The 13,796-nt window shown below is 50.3% G+C and overlaps 2 protein-coding genes across 2 annotated transcripts; both read left to right on the forward strand.

Moving 5' to 3' along the window:
• Nucleotides 1–81: 81 nt before the first annotated feature.
• On the forward strand, nucleotides 82–2,415 carry HOXB2 (homeobox B2). The gene is made up of 2 exons (XM_055407645.2): nucleotides 82–566; nucleotides 1,321–2,415. The coding sequence occupies exons 1-2, from the start codon at nucleotides 185–187 to the stop codon at nucleotides 2,001–2,003; spliced, it is 1,065 nt and encodes a 354-aa protein (XP_055263620.2). The 5' UTR covers nucleotides 82–184; the 3' UTR covers nucleotides 2,004–2,415.
• A 9,208-nt stretch (nucleotides 2,416–11,623) lies between these two features.
• HOXB1 (homeobox B1) lies at nucleotides 11,624–12,981 on the forward strand. The gene is made up of 2 exons (XM_055396827.2): nucleotides 11,624–12,203; nucleotides 12,653–12,981. Exons 1-2 carry the CDS (start codon nucleotides 11,624–11,626, stop codon nucleotides 12,979–12,981), a joined length of 909 nt encoding a protein of 302 aa, XP_055252802.1.
• Nucleotides 12,982–13,796: the final 815 nt, after the last annotated feature.

Raw genomic sequence — 13,796 nt, forward strand, 5'->3', positions numbered from 1 at the left:
TTATCAGCAATATACAATTATAAAGACCCAAAATTTAAAAAAACAAAAAAGAGAGAGAGAACAAAATCTCCCCCTCCCAAAATCGCTGCATCACACAAACCTGGGGGGGGCAGGAGGGGGGGTCCCTTCCGATCCTCCCTCCTGACGCCCCCCCAGCAGGCCCCCTCCCCCACCATTGAAAGCCATGAATTTTGAATTTGAGAGGGAGATTGGGTTTATAAACAGCCAGCCATCGCTCGCCGAGTGTCTGACTTCCTTCCCCGCTGTCTTGGAGACATTTCAAACTTCATCAATCAAGGAGTCGACATTAATTCCTCCTCCTCCTCCTTTCGAGCAAACCTTCCCCAGCCTCCAGCCCGGCGCCTCCACCCTTCAGAGACCCGGGAGCCAAAAGCGAGCCGAAGATGGGCCCGCTCTTCCGCCGCTGCCGCCGCTCCCCGCCGCCCCCCTGGCCCCCGAGTTCCCCTGGATGAAAGAGAAGAAATCCGCCAAGAAACCCAGCCAATCCGCCACGTCTCCCCCGTCCGCCTCCTCCGTCCCGGTCTCCGGGGTCGGATCGCCGGCAGGTCGGTAAGCGTGATAGGGGTTGGGTGAGGGGCAGTTAGAAAAAACGGTGGGGGGAAGGAGCGATGGGGGAGGTAGAAAAAGGTGTCGAGCCTGTTGGGGTTTCTTGTCCCCGTCGATTCCAGGGACTAGGAAACAGAAAAGACCGTTGTGGTTCAGGCCTGGCCACTGCCAGCATTTTTTCCCCCCTTTCCTTACAGCAGATTTTGGAAGCTGGTTGGGGAAGAGCATCTTTTTCTGCTAGGAGAAAAGGATTCGATTGAGGTTTCACATTTAGCTGTGTGGAGGAGTGTTGTTGGATGGGGTCGAATCTGGAGTCAGGAAAAGATTCAATCCCATCTAGCTCTAGAAGAGGGGGAATTTGAGAGCTAGGGGCTAGGGAGAAGAGGTGAGGAACAATCTTTCTTTATGAATCCTCTCCCCAGGCTCAGTTGGAAAGTGCTGAAATGAGGGATCCACTCGGAGGACCTGGGAGGGGCTCTGAGGTTCTGGGGGCGAAAGGGAGCCGCTCCCTAACCCCTGCATGGTCCGTGGGCGGCTCTCTGAATGCTGTGCGCTGACTCTGGCCGGGTCTTGCGGCTAGAGAGCGACGAGAAAGAAGGCAAGAGCCGTGGGAGCGAGCCGCTTTGGTAGGCGGGCAGGTCGGGGGTGCCGCTGACATTGTTTTGGGAAGATGGGACAGTCTTTTATTTCAGCCGAGTTGAGGTTGGGCTGAGGACACGGCCCGCGTTGACGCCCAGCCCGCTTTCCCCGCAGATGGGCCGGGACTGCCGGAGGCCGCCGGCGGCGGGGCGCGCAGGCTGCGCACCGCTTACACCAACACGCAGCTGCTGGAGCTGGAGAAGGAATTCCACTTTAACAAGTACCTGTGCCGGCCGCGACGCGTGGAGATCGCGGCCTTGCTGGACCTCACCGAGAGGCAGGTGAAAGTGTGGTTCCAGAACCGGCGCATGAAGCACAAGCGGCAGACGCAGCACCGAGAGCCGCCCGACCGGGAGCCAGCCTGCCCCGGCGCGCCGCAGAACACCGGCGAGCCAGTCGAAGAGGCTGTGCCTAGCCCGGGCCGCCCCTCCGTACTGCGGGCCTCGCGAGCAGCCTGTTGTCAACCGCCCGAGGTCGCGCAGGGGCCTCCGGGCGCCTCCGGTCCCAGGCCTTCGGCCGCTCGCGTGGAGGGCGCAGACGCGCGGAGCCCGGGCGGTGCGCTGCGCGGGGCCGGCGGACGGGAGCCCGAGCCGTTGCCAGAAGACGCCTTCTCGGAGCCGCAGGATTCGCCTTTCTTGCCCGACCTCAGCTTCTTCGCGGCTGACTCCTGTCTCCAGCTGTCCGGAGGTCTCTCCCCTAGTCTACAGGGCTCTCTGGACAGCCCGGTTCCCTTTTCCGAGGAAGAGCTGGACTTCTTCACCAGCACGCTGTGTGCCATCGACCTGCAGTTCCCTTAATAACCCGCTTCCTCTCTCGACCCCCGGCCCCCCTCAGCAGCCTGCGGGGAAACCCAAGGACCCCCCTCCCCAAGTCGTATGGACCTTCTTTATGTGTTTTGCTAAAATTCAGGTATTATTGAACTAACGTTTAATCCACCTCCTTTCTTCTCGAAAATATTGGACACACGGGCGTCTTTTTAAAAGGACACATAAAAAAATCCATTTGGTAGAATCTTTCCAACGAAATCTCAGGAATAATTATACTCTGGGGAGGGGGCGGGTGTGCTTTCTTAAAAAGAACTAGAGGAACCTATTTTCCTCTCTCTCAAGTTTTAGGCCGTAGATTATTTATTAAAATTCTTTACTAATAGGAAAAGGGGAAAGTATTTATTGTACATTATTTTCATAGATTAAATAAATGTCTTTATAATACGGAAACGAGTTAGTGTTTGTGTTGGGACCCAGTCCCTTTCCTCCCCGCACCCACTAGGCCAGGCCGCCCTCTCTCTTTCTGGGTCTCTGTCTCTTGTCTCTGGCTCTGCTCTGGGTCGGGTAAGTCCGGGTGGTACAAAAGGGGCCCCTTGGAGGGAGAGGGTGTGCTGCCAACTGAAGTGAGAGCAAGAAGAGATCTCAGACACAGGCTTCAGAGTCGTGGCGGGAGGCGTAGAGGTTCAGCTAGATTGGGAGGATCCCCAGGGCTTCCTAGGCTGCTCGCCTCAGTGCCCCAAGAGGAATGGAGGGGTTTTTTCCAGAGCGCAGGACGCCTGGGGAACCCGAGGTCTGGGGTCATGCGCAGGGCCAAGGAGTGGAGTGGGGTCGGCGATTTTCTTGAGAAGCAGGGTCCCGTGCCCAGGAATGGTCACTGGCCTCCAAGTGGACAAGAAAGGAGGCCGTGTGGAAAATGTAGCGGGGGCGGGCACTAATGCTCTTCGGGTCCCTCAGTCACCCTAAGGCTCCTGGGGTTGGGAGGAGCGTCCGAGGAGCTGCAGGGCGACAAGCCCCGGGAGGCCCGGGCAGCGTTAGGAGGCGCTTGACTTGTATGGAGCGAAGGAGGAGCGAGGAGAGCGGGAGAGAGACAGGGAAGCCAGGAAGATGCTCAAAATGGCGCTGGGGTCGGGAGGCAGGGAGGGGAGGGAAGAGACTGTGGCCGCCATGACAGCCGCTTCAGGATGCGCGCGGCCAGCCCCGGGACCGTCCCCGCACCCACCTTCACCTTTTTGGATCATCCCGATGCCCGTGAAGACAGGGAACCCGGAAACCTCCTTTTTTGTTTTTGTATTGTTTGAAAAATCAGCCCAACGGATGCTGAGGATGCGAGCCGGACAGATAGTCCGCAAGGGGGTGGGAATGGGAGAGGGTGAATGGTGGATCATAATGGCTGGGTCTGCCTCGCCAAATCCGACTTTTGATCCTTCGCTCTGGGATGTGATGCCCGGCCAGAGCGTTCTCCACACGCAGACCTACCTGTCTTTGCCAACAACTTCATTTGCCGGCTCAGCACTATTTCCTATCCCCCACCGCACCTTAGCAGGTTTCTTGCAAACCCAGTAAGCGGGAGGCAAGGATCGATCTTTCCACCTGCCTCCTGGTTTGTTCCGGGGAACGTGGAGATTTAAAGGGCCCTGGAAAGCCATCCATCCTCCTTAGGTTTATTTAATATTTCTCGGGCTCAGAAACAGACACCGCAGGGCTACCTCCCCAGCAGATGCTGCTGTTCTTGAAAAGCAGTTTATTCCCGGACCTCCCAGACTTTCCCCTGAACCAGCAGGACGGGGACTTGGAGTACCAGGCGCTGAGAGGCACCAACTGTCAGGAAAAGCCTGGAGCCGACACAGGTCGTGACATACAGGACTAAACAGACCCTGCATATTTATTTTTAAATCTGGTCTTTCAGTGTGGGCAGTACACACATCTTATTCAGCTGGAATTTAATCCCTTAAACTGTCTTAATGTAGAATTCATCTCTTGCATTAAATAATCTTATGCCATGTTAAAGTGCACTTATTTCTTTCATAAATAAATTAATATAGAACAATTAGATGTGTTATTATAATATCATGTATCTTATTAGTTTATTTTCCCTCATAAAATATATACATATGAAATAATCTCAATATATTAAAGTAATAATACAGCTTGTTGGCTTGTGTGTTTATTTTCCCCATAAATAAGTGAATATATATTAAAACCACACTATACATCTCATTGGTCTGTGTGTTTATTTCTCCATAAAATATGCCTATAGGCAGTGTTTAACATCTTTAAAATCACAGCACATAGCCATCTCTACACCAACAAAATAAAACAGACATTTCAGCTGGGGTTTTGATTTCTGTGGACAGCCAAACTAGATAATTTGGGCTAATTAAAAATGCTCTTTCAGCTATAGCAGATTGTTTACAAAGATGGAGAATACCAGAAGGATCTTGCTAATTGCCCACCTTTCAGCTTTCCTTGGTCAAAGGAGAGCACACTTCATCAATGCCAAAAATACAGGCTCTGCTCCGTTGGAGAGAATTCACCTCCTGGAATCATGACTTGGTCTGTAATACTCAGGGGCCTCTGAGGCTCCAGTTTTTTAAGAGACTTGCTGCTCCATGGACCAGCAGCATCAGCACTACCTGTGGGCTAGTTAGAAATGCAGACTCTTAGGCCCCACTCCAAATGTACTGAATCAAAATCTCAATTTAGCAGAACCCCAAGTAATTTACAGACATACTAAAGTCTGAGAAGTACTGCTGGATCATAGTGCCACCTTGCTTCCTGCCTTCCTCCATGTTTAACAATTTTTCACCCACTTTATCTGGTCACCTCCTTCCAATCCTCCCCAACGCAAACCAGAGACCCAAAGGGCCCTGAATTTTAGCTTCTGCCCAAGGCTGCATCATTCCTGAATCTTCCCTGCCCAACTGAGTGGGAGTTGGGTGGACCCAACCAAAGACTCAATCTACCTGCTTAGTTCTAGGCTCCTTTTTGCATCCTGGGGGTGAGAAACAACCAATCCAGGAAATCAGAAGGTCCAGTATTTCCCTTGCTTATTAGAGAGGAGTTAGAGCTGTTTTTACAGGCAACACACAGCCTCTGTTTCTTTCTCCTGTTTCCTGTTCATGAAACTCACCATCTTTGATGCCACCAGAGAAGAACAAAGAGGCAAGGTATTTCTAAAAAGAAATGACTTCTCTTTTCTGTTCCATCTGACTTCAAATTAAAAGGAATGCATGGCAATTTAGAATGCATAAGGGACCAGGACTCAGGGTGCCTAACTTGTGTTCTAAGTTAGCTCCTTTTGTTTGTTCCATCTCTAGGGTCATCCTTTTTAACCTGAGTTTTCCAGGCTGGCTACGGAGAAGGAAGGCAAAGAGGAGGGAGTTCTTGGACAAGGCAGCAGACTGTCCCCCCTCAATGGCAGGTTAGAGGGCAGTGCCAGGTGGCTGCACTCAGTTATCCCATCCTGATGTGGTATGGCTCCTCTTAAGTGGTCTGTAGGACAGACTGGTTATAAATTGGCTGTGGCTGGAGTGGGAAGGCTTCAGTGCTGTCCTGAAAGCTGCTGGTCAGTCTGCCCTACTCTTGGTGAGTCATTTTTTAAGAAGAACAGCCCATTAATATTATGGTGAAGCAAAAGACTGTTAGATTGAGAAATTATTTCCAATCATTCTAACCCTGAGTCATTACATTTAAAAAAAACTTATGCCTGGGTAAGTCTCTTCCCCTTTCTGGACCTCAGTTTCTCCAACTGTAAAATAAATGGAAGAACTGCATCAGTTTTCTGCATCAGTATATGCCAAAAGTATATTCATTAGTCTTCACAAACAATGTATCACATATTTATTATAGCACATGGTGTTAGGTGCTTTTAAATGGAGGTGGTGACTTTTGATGTCTGATGATAACCCACTTCCCAAGTATCTGGTAGAGCCATTTTAATGAATTTTAATTTGCCTATTTACACCAACAATCATGCCCCAAGCATTATTTAAGTGAGCAGGGAGAGAAATCTTCCCAACAAATATGTAATTAGCTGTAGTGCTGTGTCAGGCACAAGATATTCAATGAATATGAGTATTAAGAAGTAGGACATTTTATAAAAAAAATGAGGCACCAAACTTCTTTGCCATCATGTACTAGACTTCATTTTTTAAAAAATTTTAAACGTTTATTTATTTATTTAAGGGCTTCCTAGGTGGTGAAGTGGTAAAGAATCTGCCTGCCAGTGCAGAGACGCAGAAGACATGGGTTCAATCCCTGGGTCGGGAAGATCCCCTGGAGTAGGAAATGGCAACCCACTCCAGTATTCTTGCCTGAAAAATTTCATGGATAGAGTAGCCTGGCAGGTTACAGTCCACGGGGTCGCAAAGAGTCAGCCACGACTGAGCATGCATGCACTTTGGTCACACTGAGGCATGTTGGATCTTAGTTCCTGGACCAGGGATGGAACCTGTGGCCCCTGTAGTGGAAGCACTGAGTCCTAACCACTGGGCTGCCAGGAATTCCCAGCGTACTAGACTTTAAAAATCCCCTTTGGTCAGTGTTTATCTGGTTGCTAGGGTATCAGAACATAGGTACAAATTATGGGTCTCCCTAAATAGCTCTGCTAAACCTTCTCCCCACCTTTCCTTCAAGTCTCTGACAAACACTCAAGGGTCCCACTGTACATCCTCTTGAAATAAGCTCTATTGAATACATGTCCTCAGTTTGCAGAAAGTAGACTCTTGGGTCCTACATCAGTCTCTCCACCTGTTGCAGCTAATGTGGCCCAAATACTCCACTGACCTTTCCAACCCAGCTCTGCCCCCCTGCTCCCCCACCCCCATCCTTCTTCATACTCAGAAGCAGATATTTGGTGCCTGAAGGAAATATAACAAACTGCTTCCTCCTCTGAGGAGAAAGTCAGCAGTAAAAGTGCCTTCCTAAAACCTTCTCTGGACTTCCCTGGTGTCTCAGATGGTAAAGAATCTGCCTATGATGCAGGAGACCTGGGTTAGATTCCTGGTTTGGGACAATCCCCTGGAGAAGGAAATGGCAACCCACTCCAGTATTCTTGCCTAGGAAATCCCATGAACAGAGGAGCCGAGTAGGCTGCAGTCCATGGGGTTACAGAGTTGGACATGACTGTGTAGCTAACACACAAAACTGTCTCTAATTCCCAACCACCACAGAAAAATCACAATCTGGAGAGTCATTTGGATACAAATTCAGCTAAATCAGTGTTCAATAAAGTTCCCAATGTGGATATTTTGGCCACAACCACTATACCTGGATAAGCCCAATTAAGTAGAAAATTATTTCAACTCTTCATGTCACTCTGATCTTTCCTTTTAGCAAGATCCCAACTCTCTGACTTATTTTTCCTTCCAGATGAAGGTTTACATCCTGTTCTGACATCACAGAAGTCAGGTTCAACCCTCAACCCTGACAAGGACAGTTTTCTCCCAAATTGGGAAAGTCAGGGAGTTTTTGTTAATGCCCAACCTCAAATCTTTCTGCTGCAGTTTTAATAGATTATATAATATTACAGTTATATTAGGTAAGGTTAGGGCTTGTTATAAATTATATAATATTAGGCTTTACTTAAAAAAAAAGAAAACCTCTTCAGTTTAGAAGAAAATTCTTTGCCTGAACAGAGGCAGTCTTCTGAATTTTCAATGAAATGTACATATGACAAAGTACACATTACATAATATATGGTGATATGGTATATAAAAATATAGCACATCTGCTATTTTCCCATCACATATTTCCATATTTTAATATGTCAGTTATATTAAAAACAGAAGACTGACTCAGTATTTCAGAATGTGCATGTATATGTTAATATCATACACTTACAGAGTTCTCTATGGTTTATATTTTCTTGTTTGCTTTAATCCTACTAACAGTGTAAGGAGGTAAGCAGTATTAAACCCATACTTCTTCTCTGAGGCTGAGATTCAGAGAAACCGGAGAACTTGTCCAGGATTATAATGCTAAGAAATGGCTAAGCAAGGATTTGAACCCAAGTTTTCTAGGCCCAAAACTAATAGTCTTCCCATTACAATATGCACCATCCAGTCTATAGTTCTCAACCAGACATGTGACAATTTAATGAGCTTGCAATAAAACACACCACTAAATTCAGATTGCGTCCTCCCCAAAAACAGCAACAAGAAATCATTTCTTATAGAGAAAAATATTATAACCCCGAATATCCTTTTAATTCTTAAGTTCCAGTCTTTGATTTTGGGCTTTGGCTGGGAGAGCAGGCAGAGAGGCACTTAAGGACCTAATGAAAGATCTGTTCCGATTGCTTCTGCCAACCCTCAGCTAAGGCAGCTTCCTCCACTGAAAAGTCCAGAATCAGGTATAAACTACTAACACATCCCTATTCTGATTAGAATGGTCTTGTCTTAGTGGTATAGGGACCAGCATCTCTCAAAGATCATATCAGTTCTAAATATGCCTGTGTTCTCCTTGCTCACCTTTATGTCTAAATAGATTGTAAAAAGAGGAAATCAACCATTTTTAACTTTGGTGTTGAGTCTACCCAGACCATCTCTGGTGAATTTAATCTGGTCAACTAGATAATCCTATAGGCCACAGGTTACTTCAGATGGGGATTACTTTGTTTTGGTTGCCCTCAGCTGTGGGCCTAACAAGGAATCCAGGCTCCACAGATTTTCTCCTCAAGCCAGAGGCCAGTGAAGTTTCTTTTAAGGAGGAAGAGCCTGGGAACCTAAGAACCCATGTTGCCTTTTCTCTCAGTCCTTTCTGCTGGGGTTGGGAGTTGTTGTTTAGTTGTTCAGTCATGTCTGACTTCGCAACCCCATAGATTGTAGCCCACCAGGCTCAGTCCATAGGATTTCCCAGACAAGAATACTGCCATTTCCTCCTCCATGGGATCTTCCAGACTCAGGGATTGAACCCATGTCTTCTGCACTACAAGCGGATTCTTTACCGCTGAGTCACCAGGGAAGCCAGCAGGAAATCTGGAAAGTTTTCATCTTTTTGCTACACAGGAGAAGGTAGCAAGGTTCAGGGATGAACTGGGAAGCTGAGGCCTAAACAACTACTGCAGTTTTGCTGCAGTAGTAATAGTACAACTTGAGGCAGTTTTGCTCCACCCCTTTCCTTCTGTATTTATAATAGACCATTGGTGACTTCAGCTATTAACTAGGGAGACTGCATTTCCCCAGCTCCCAGAATGATTTCTACTCTTTTATCAATCTGATTTGGAATTTACTTCCTCTTTTAGACCTCAAATTGTTTCCTTGATTAGAAGAGCAAGGGGTGAGGTGAGGAGGTTCTCCCGGGGAGGGAAATGTGGAAAGTGGAGTCTCAAGTCTCCCAGAAGAAGGGCAGCCAGGTCAGATAAAGGCCTAGCTCAGATGTGAGGTTTGAAGGGAAACCCTGGTTCCCTACTTCCCTCTTTTCCAAAGGCCTCTGTGGAGGACATCTTAAAGTGAGAGGAAATAGTTGGGAGCATCTACAAACCCAAAAAGGGCAACAGAAATATGCTTGCTCTCCCCTCAATACTCCTTTTCTCTTCAATACTTCTGCAGCCACCGCCTGCCCCCAACTTCCACCTCCCACCTCAACCCTGCTTTCCTTTGTCCATCCTCATCACTTGGCACTGAACATTCCCTCCCCCTCCCCCACTGCATCTCTCTTAGAAGGGTTGCCAGCTGGTCCCTCCCCACAACTTGTCCTGCTCCTCTGAAGCAGAGTACACATGAGGAGGGAGGGAAGCAGGGGTCCTGTGAAATGCTTTAAGCCTTTTCATAGTTGGGGGCTAAGTTATTAAGAAAAGAGAAAGGCAGTGCGAGTCTGGTGACAGAGACAGAAAGTAGAGAACAGGCACAGCAAGGGAACTGGGAAACAGAGAGGGAGCAGTGACGCAGAGACAGAGAGACAACTTTGGGCCTCCTTGCAGAGAGATGAGGACTCGCCCTGCCCTTTTTGGGGTGGGGAAGCCTGAGAAGTTTTGAGGGTCCTCTCTGGGCCTGTCCCACCTGCTTTCCCCTTCCTCCCCTTAGCTCAGTTGTTTACAGAGATCCTCCTCTGAACTCTTGCCCTCCTGGACTTGCCCTAGCCCCGGCCCCAGGCCTCAGCCAGGCAGACACCCTGACAGATTACAAATGAGCGTGGGTGTTAGACTGCGCCAAGCTCTTGTCCCCAGAGTCTGGAGGAGGGGAATCAATGGGCTCTACCTAACAGCTTCCCTCTAGTTCCATCTCAGTCTGAACAGAGTGAAGGAGGCACTTCCTGTTCTCTTCCCCTCCCCCAACCATAACCCAACAGACACACCCAGCGGAAAGGGGAGAGACTCCCCTCCTGAGCCTCAAGACCGCCACATGGAAGCTCCCATTCTCTAAGCAAACTCCTTTGATCTATCCTAGAAAATTCATTGGAAACTTGAGTACTCTTTAAGATGTAACTGCTATTGAATTTATGGATTTGAGGCTTGGGATTCTGGGGGAGAGGGGTGTGGGGCAGGAAGGAACCAGAAGAATGCACTACACTAGTTTAAAACATTTCAGGAAAAGAATAAAAATTCCCTCATCTTCACCTGTAAGTAAACATCACCTAGCTCTGTGCTCATTGTGGCTCTCTGGAGAGACACAGGGAGTTATTTGAGTCTGAGTGAGTGAGCCAGCTACAGCTATGGATGGCTAGAGAGAGAATAAATACATCCGGAGAGATGAGTTGATGGATAGGTAGGGAAGGAATATAAATATGGAGAGAGATGGAGGAACAGAGAGATGGATTGAGACAGAGAGAATATAACAAGAAGCTGAGGGAGAGAAATGGATGTGTGAATGAGGAGAGAGTGGTTATGTGAAGAGGTGGACAGGGGAATGGGGCATTTCTCATCCTCTTCTCCGCAGTTCTGTCATCTTGTCTTGCTCCTTGAAATGCCAGTTTCCCACCCCTCACTTAATGAATTCTTCCTCTAGATTCTAGGCCCTGCCTCACACCCTTAGGTGTTTTTGCACCCTCTTCCTTCACAGTCATCCATTTGGCCCAAGACAACACACCTCACTTGGCTGTTCTAGCCCATCACCCCAAATTAGGAGAAAGAAACTCAGAGTGGGAGTTCTGGGCAAAGGAGTCTGGATTCCCCATCTCCTGGTCTACAGACTTTAGGAGGGGGTTGCTCCTTTGTGAGGTGAGGGGGGGTTGGTGGGAAGAATGAAGGGCAGCTGGGTTGAATTTGTCCAAATCTAATAACCTAGGAGCCTATTGAAGGCCTTGGGGACTGAGACGGGAGGAAAGTCTTGAATATTCCTCTAACTTTTGCCCCCTCTCCCTCTGGTCCCTTCTTTCCAAAAGTCTTTGAAGAAAGATGTTTTTGACGCTTCCATGTCGCCCTCAGATGGATGGGCTGCGGGTGATTGAAGTGTCTTTGTCATGCTAATGCTTGGGGGGTGATGGATGGGCGCTGGGGCTGCCAAACTGTGGCCCGCTGCGCCCATTGGCCTGGGAGAGATCACATGCACCCTTCCACCCCCACTCCCTACCCCCTTCCTGGGGGAGCGCTGGCCCAGGCAAGCTGGGTTAGGCCATGGATGCAAGCTTTGGCGCTGTGACATACTGCCGAAAGGTTGTAGGGCAAGAGGGTGTCTCCCCGAAACAGGCCGACCCTCCTGCGGCCTCCACGCATGGACTATAATAGGATGAACTCCTTCTTAGAGTACCCTCTCTGTAACCGGGGACCCAGCGCCTACAGCGCCCACAGCGCCCCTACCTCCTTCCCCCCCAGCTCGGCTTCCGCTGTTGACAGCTATGCAGGCGAGACCCGCTATGGTGGGGGGCTACCCAGCTCTGCACTTCAGCAGAACTCAGGCTATCCGGCCCAACAGCCATCCTCGGCATTAGGGGTGCCCTTCCCCAGCTCTGTAACCTCGGGGTACTCCCCGGCTGCCTGCAGTGCCAGCTACGGGTCTTCTCAGTACTACCCTCTGGGCCAGCTGGAAGGAGATGGAGGCTATTTTCATCCTTCAAGTTATGGGGCCCAGCTAGGGGCCTTGTCCTCCGATGGCTATGGAACCGCTGGAGTGGGCCCGGGGCCCTACCCTCCACCGCAGCCCCATTATGGGAACGAGCAGACAGGGAGCTTTGCACCGGCCTGTGCTGATCTCCTCTCCGAGGACAAGGAATCTGCCTGCGCGTCAGAAACGAGCACCCCTACAGCCCAGACCTTCGACTGGATGAAGGTTAAGAGGAACCCACCTAAGACAGGTAGGGCTCAGACGTGGCCACCCCCTCTCTGGGGGCTCAGAGCGGCTCTGCTGTTTTTGCACTAAGGTGTCCTGGGCTGGGTTCCTGTCTGCACCACCGGGTAGAGGCAGGTAGGAGCACTGTGCTCAGTCTCAGGTCAGGTGGGGTCTCCCCACCCAGTGAGTGCCCAGTTATCCTTAAGAGTAAGTCTCCACACACACCCCTACTTCCTGATCTGTGTGCTCAGCGCAGGCCCAGGACCTGGTGTTCGGAGGAGGGGGAGCTGGGGGATGAAAGTGTAGGGGGCTGCTCCAGGTTGCCTGGAGGGGTGCCTGATAATCCATGGAAACTTTGAGAGCTGAAACTGGATAGAATGGTGACTGGGGGTGCAGAGCTGGCAGGGTGGGGGGAGGGGAGGGGAAGGAGAAAGAGGAGAGAACTGACGTGGCCCTTCTCTTGCCCCGCCCTAGCGAAGGTGTCCGAGCTGGGCCTGGGCGCGCCAGGTGGCCTCCGCACCAACTTCACCACGCGGCAGCTGACCGAACTGGAGAAGGAGTTCCATTTCAACAAGTACCTGAGCCGGGCCCGGAGGGTAGAGATCGCTGCCACCCTGGAGCTCAATGAGACGCAGGTCAAGATATGGTTCCAGAACCGGCGCATGAAGCAGAAGAAGCGGGAGCGGGAGGGAGGCCGGGTGCCCCCAGCCCCTCCAGGCTGTCCCAAGGAGGCGACTGGAGACACCTCCGACCAGTCCACGTGCACCTCCCCGGAAGCTTCGCCCAGCTCTGTCACCTCCTGAACTAAACCTCCCACCCGGGACTCCTCGGCACCAGAGCGCCGAGGAGTCCTGTCCAGCCCTCTCCTCTGTTCTCCCTAATCTTGGCCTCAGCTCTTCTACTTAGGCTGGGGCGCCAGTTCAGAGCTGCCTTTGGCAGGAATGGGGGACTGCTTTCCTCCAGTCTGGGCAGGGTGCTGATGGCTGGGGACCCTACCAGACCAGAGGCACTGGAGACCCAACCTGTCTAATGTGAGGGAAGGGCTTCTCTCTGCCTCTAATCTGGGGATCAGCCCTCGGATGGGGTGGGAGCAAGTCCCAACCTCCCGGGTTCTCCTTTCCCTTCCAACTTCCATTTGTTCAGTCTAGTGCCTTTGAGCTTCAAGGACTCTCCTTTCAAGCACTCTTTTTATCCTAATTCCCTCTTCTAGGCCCAGGACAGAGAGAAGGTTTCCTGTGTGGGAGGTATTTGGGTGCTGGCGTATGACCAATGCTTAATCTCTCTAGTTGCCACAGACCTTAGAATAGCACCAGCTGCCTTGTGACAGACCAAAAAATCTCCCCCCACCACCCCATCGAACCCTATTAACCCCCTCCTGGCACATTTGTATTGCACTAGCGGCCTCCAGAAGTTGTTTTCTGAGACCTGTCCCCCCCAGCCCCCCCACCCCCGCTGCGACTTCATCTGGAAGCTACCAAAGTGTTTTGGAACTTGGTACTTCAGAGACTTCTGGAATGTTGTTTGAGGCTGGACCCCAGCAAGCCTCTACCAGGAAGGCGCAGGCTCGCCCCCACTAGTTTCTCCCCTATTTATTGCCTCCTGGAAAAGCCAGGACCTT

The sequence above is a fragment of the Moschus berezovskii genome, chromosome 20, assembly GCF_049115385.1.
Source record: "Moschus berezovskii isolate FMDL1 chromosome 20, NW_MosBer_1.0, whole genome shotgun sequence".
Lineage (NCBI taxonomy): Eukaryota > Metazoa > Chordata > Mammalia > Artiodactyla > Moschidae > Moschus > Moschus berezovskii.

Excerpts from the sequence above, each read along its gene's own strand:
- HOXB2 (XM_055407645.2), top strand. The coding sequence starts at position 185 with ATGAATTTTGAATTTGAGAGGGAGATTGGGTTTATAAACAGCCAGCCA. Across the intron at positions 567-1,320 it reads CGGGGTCGGATCGCCGGCAG|ATGGGCCGGGACTGCCGGAG; the intron begins GTCGGTAAGCGT and ends CTTTCCCCGCAG.
- HOXB1 (XM_055396827.2), top strand. The coding sequence starts at position 11,624 with ATGGACTATAATAGGATGAACTCCTTCTTAGAGTACCCTCTCTGTAAC. Across the intron at positions 12,204-12,652 it reads GAGGAACCCACCTAAGACAG|CGAAGGTGTCCGAGCTGGGC; the intron begins GTAGGGCTCAGA and ends GCCCCGCCCTAG.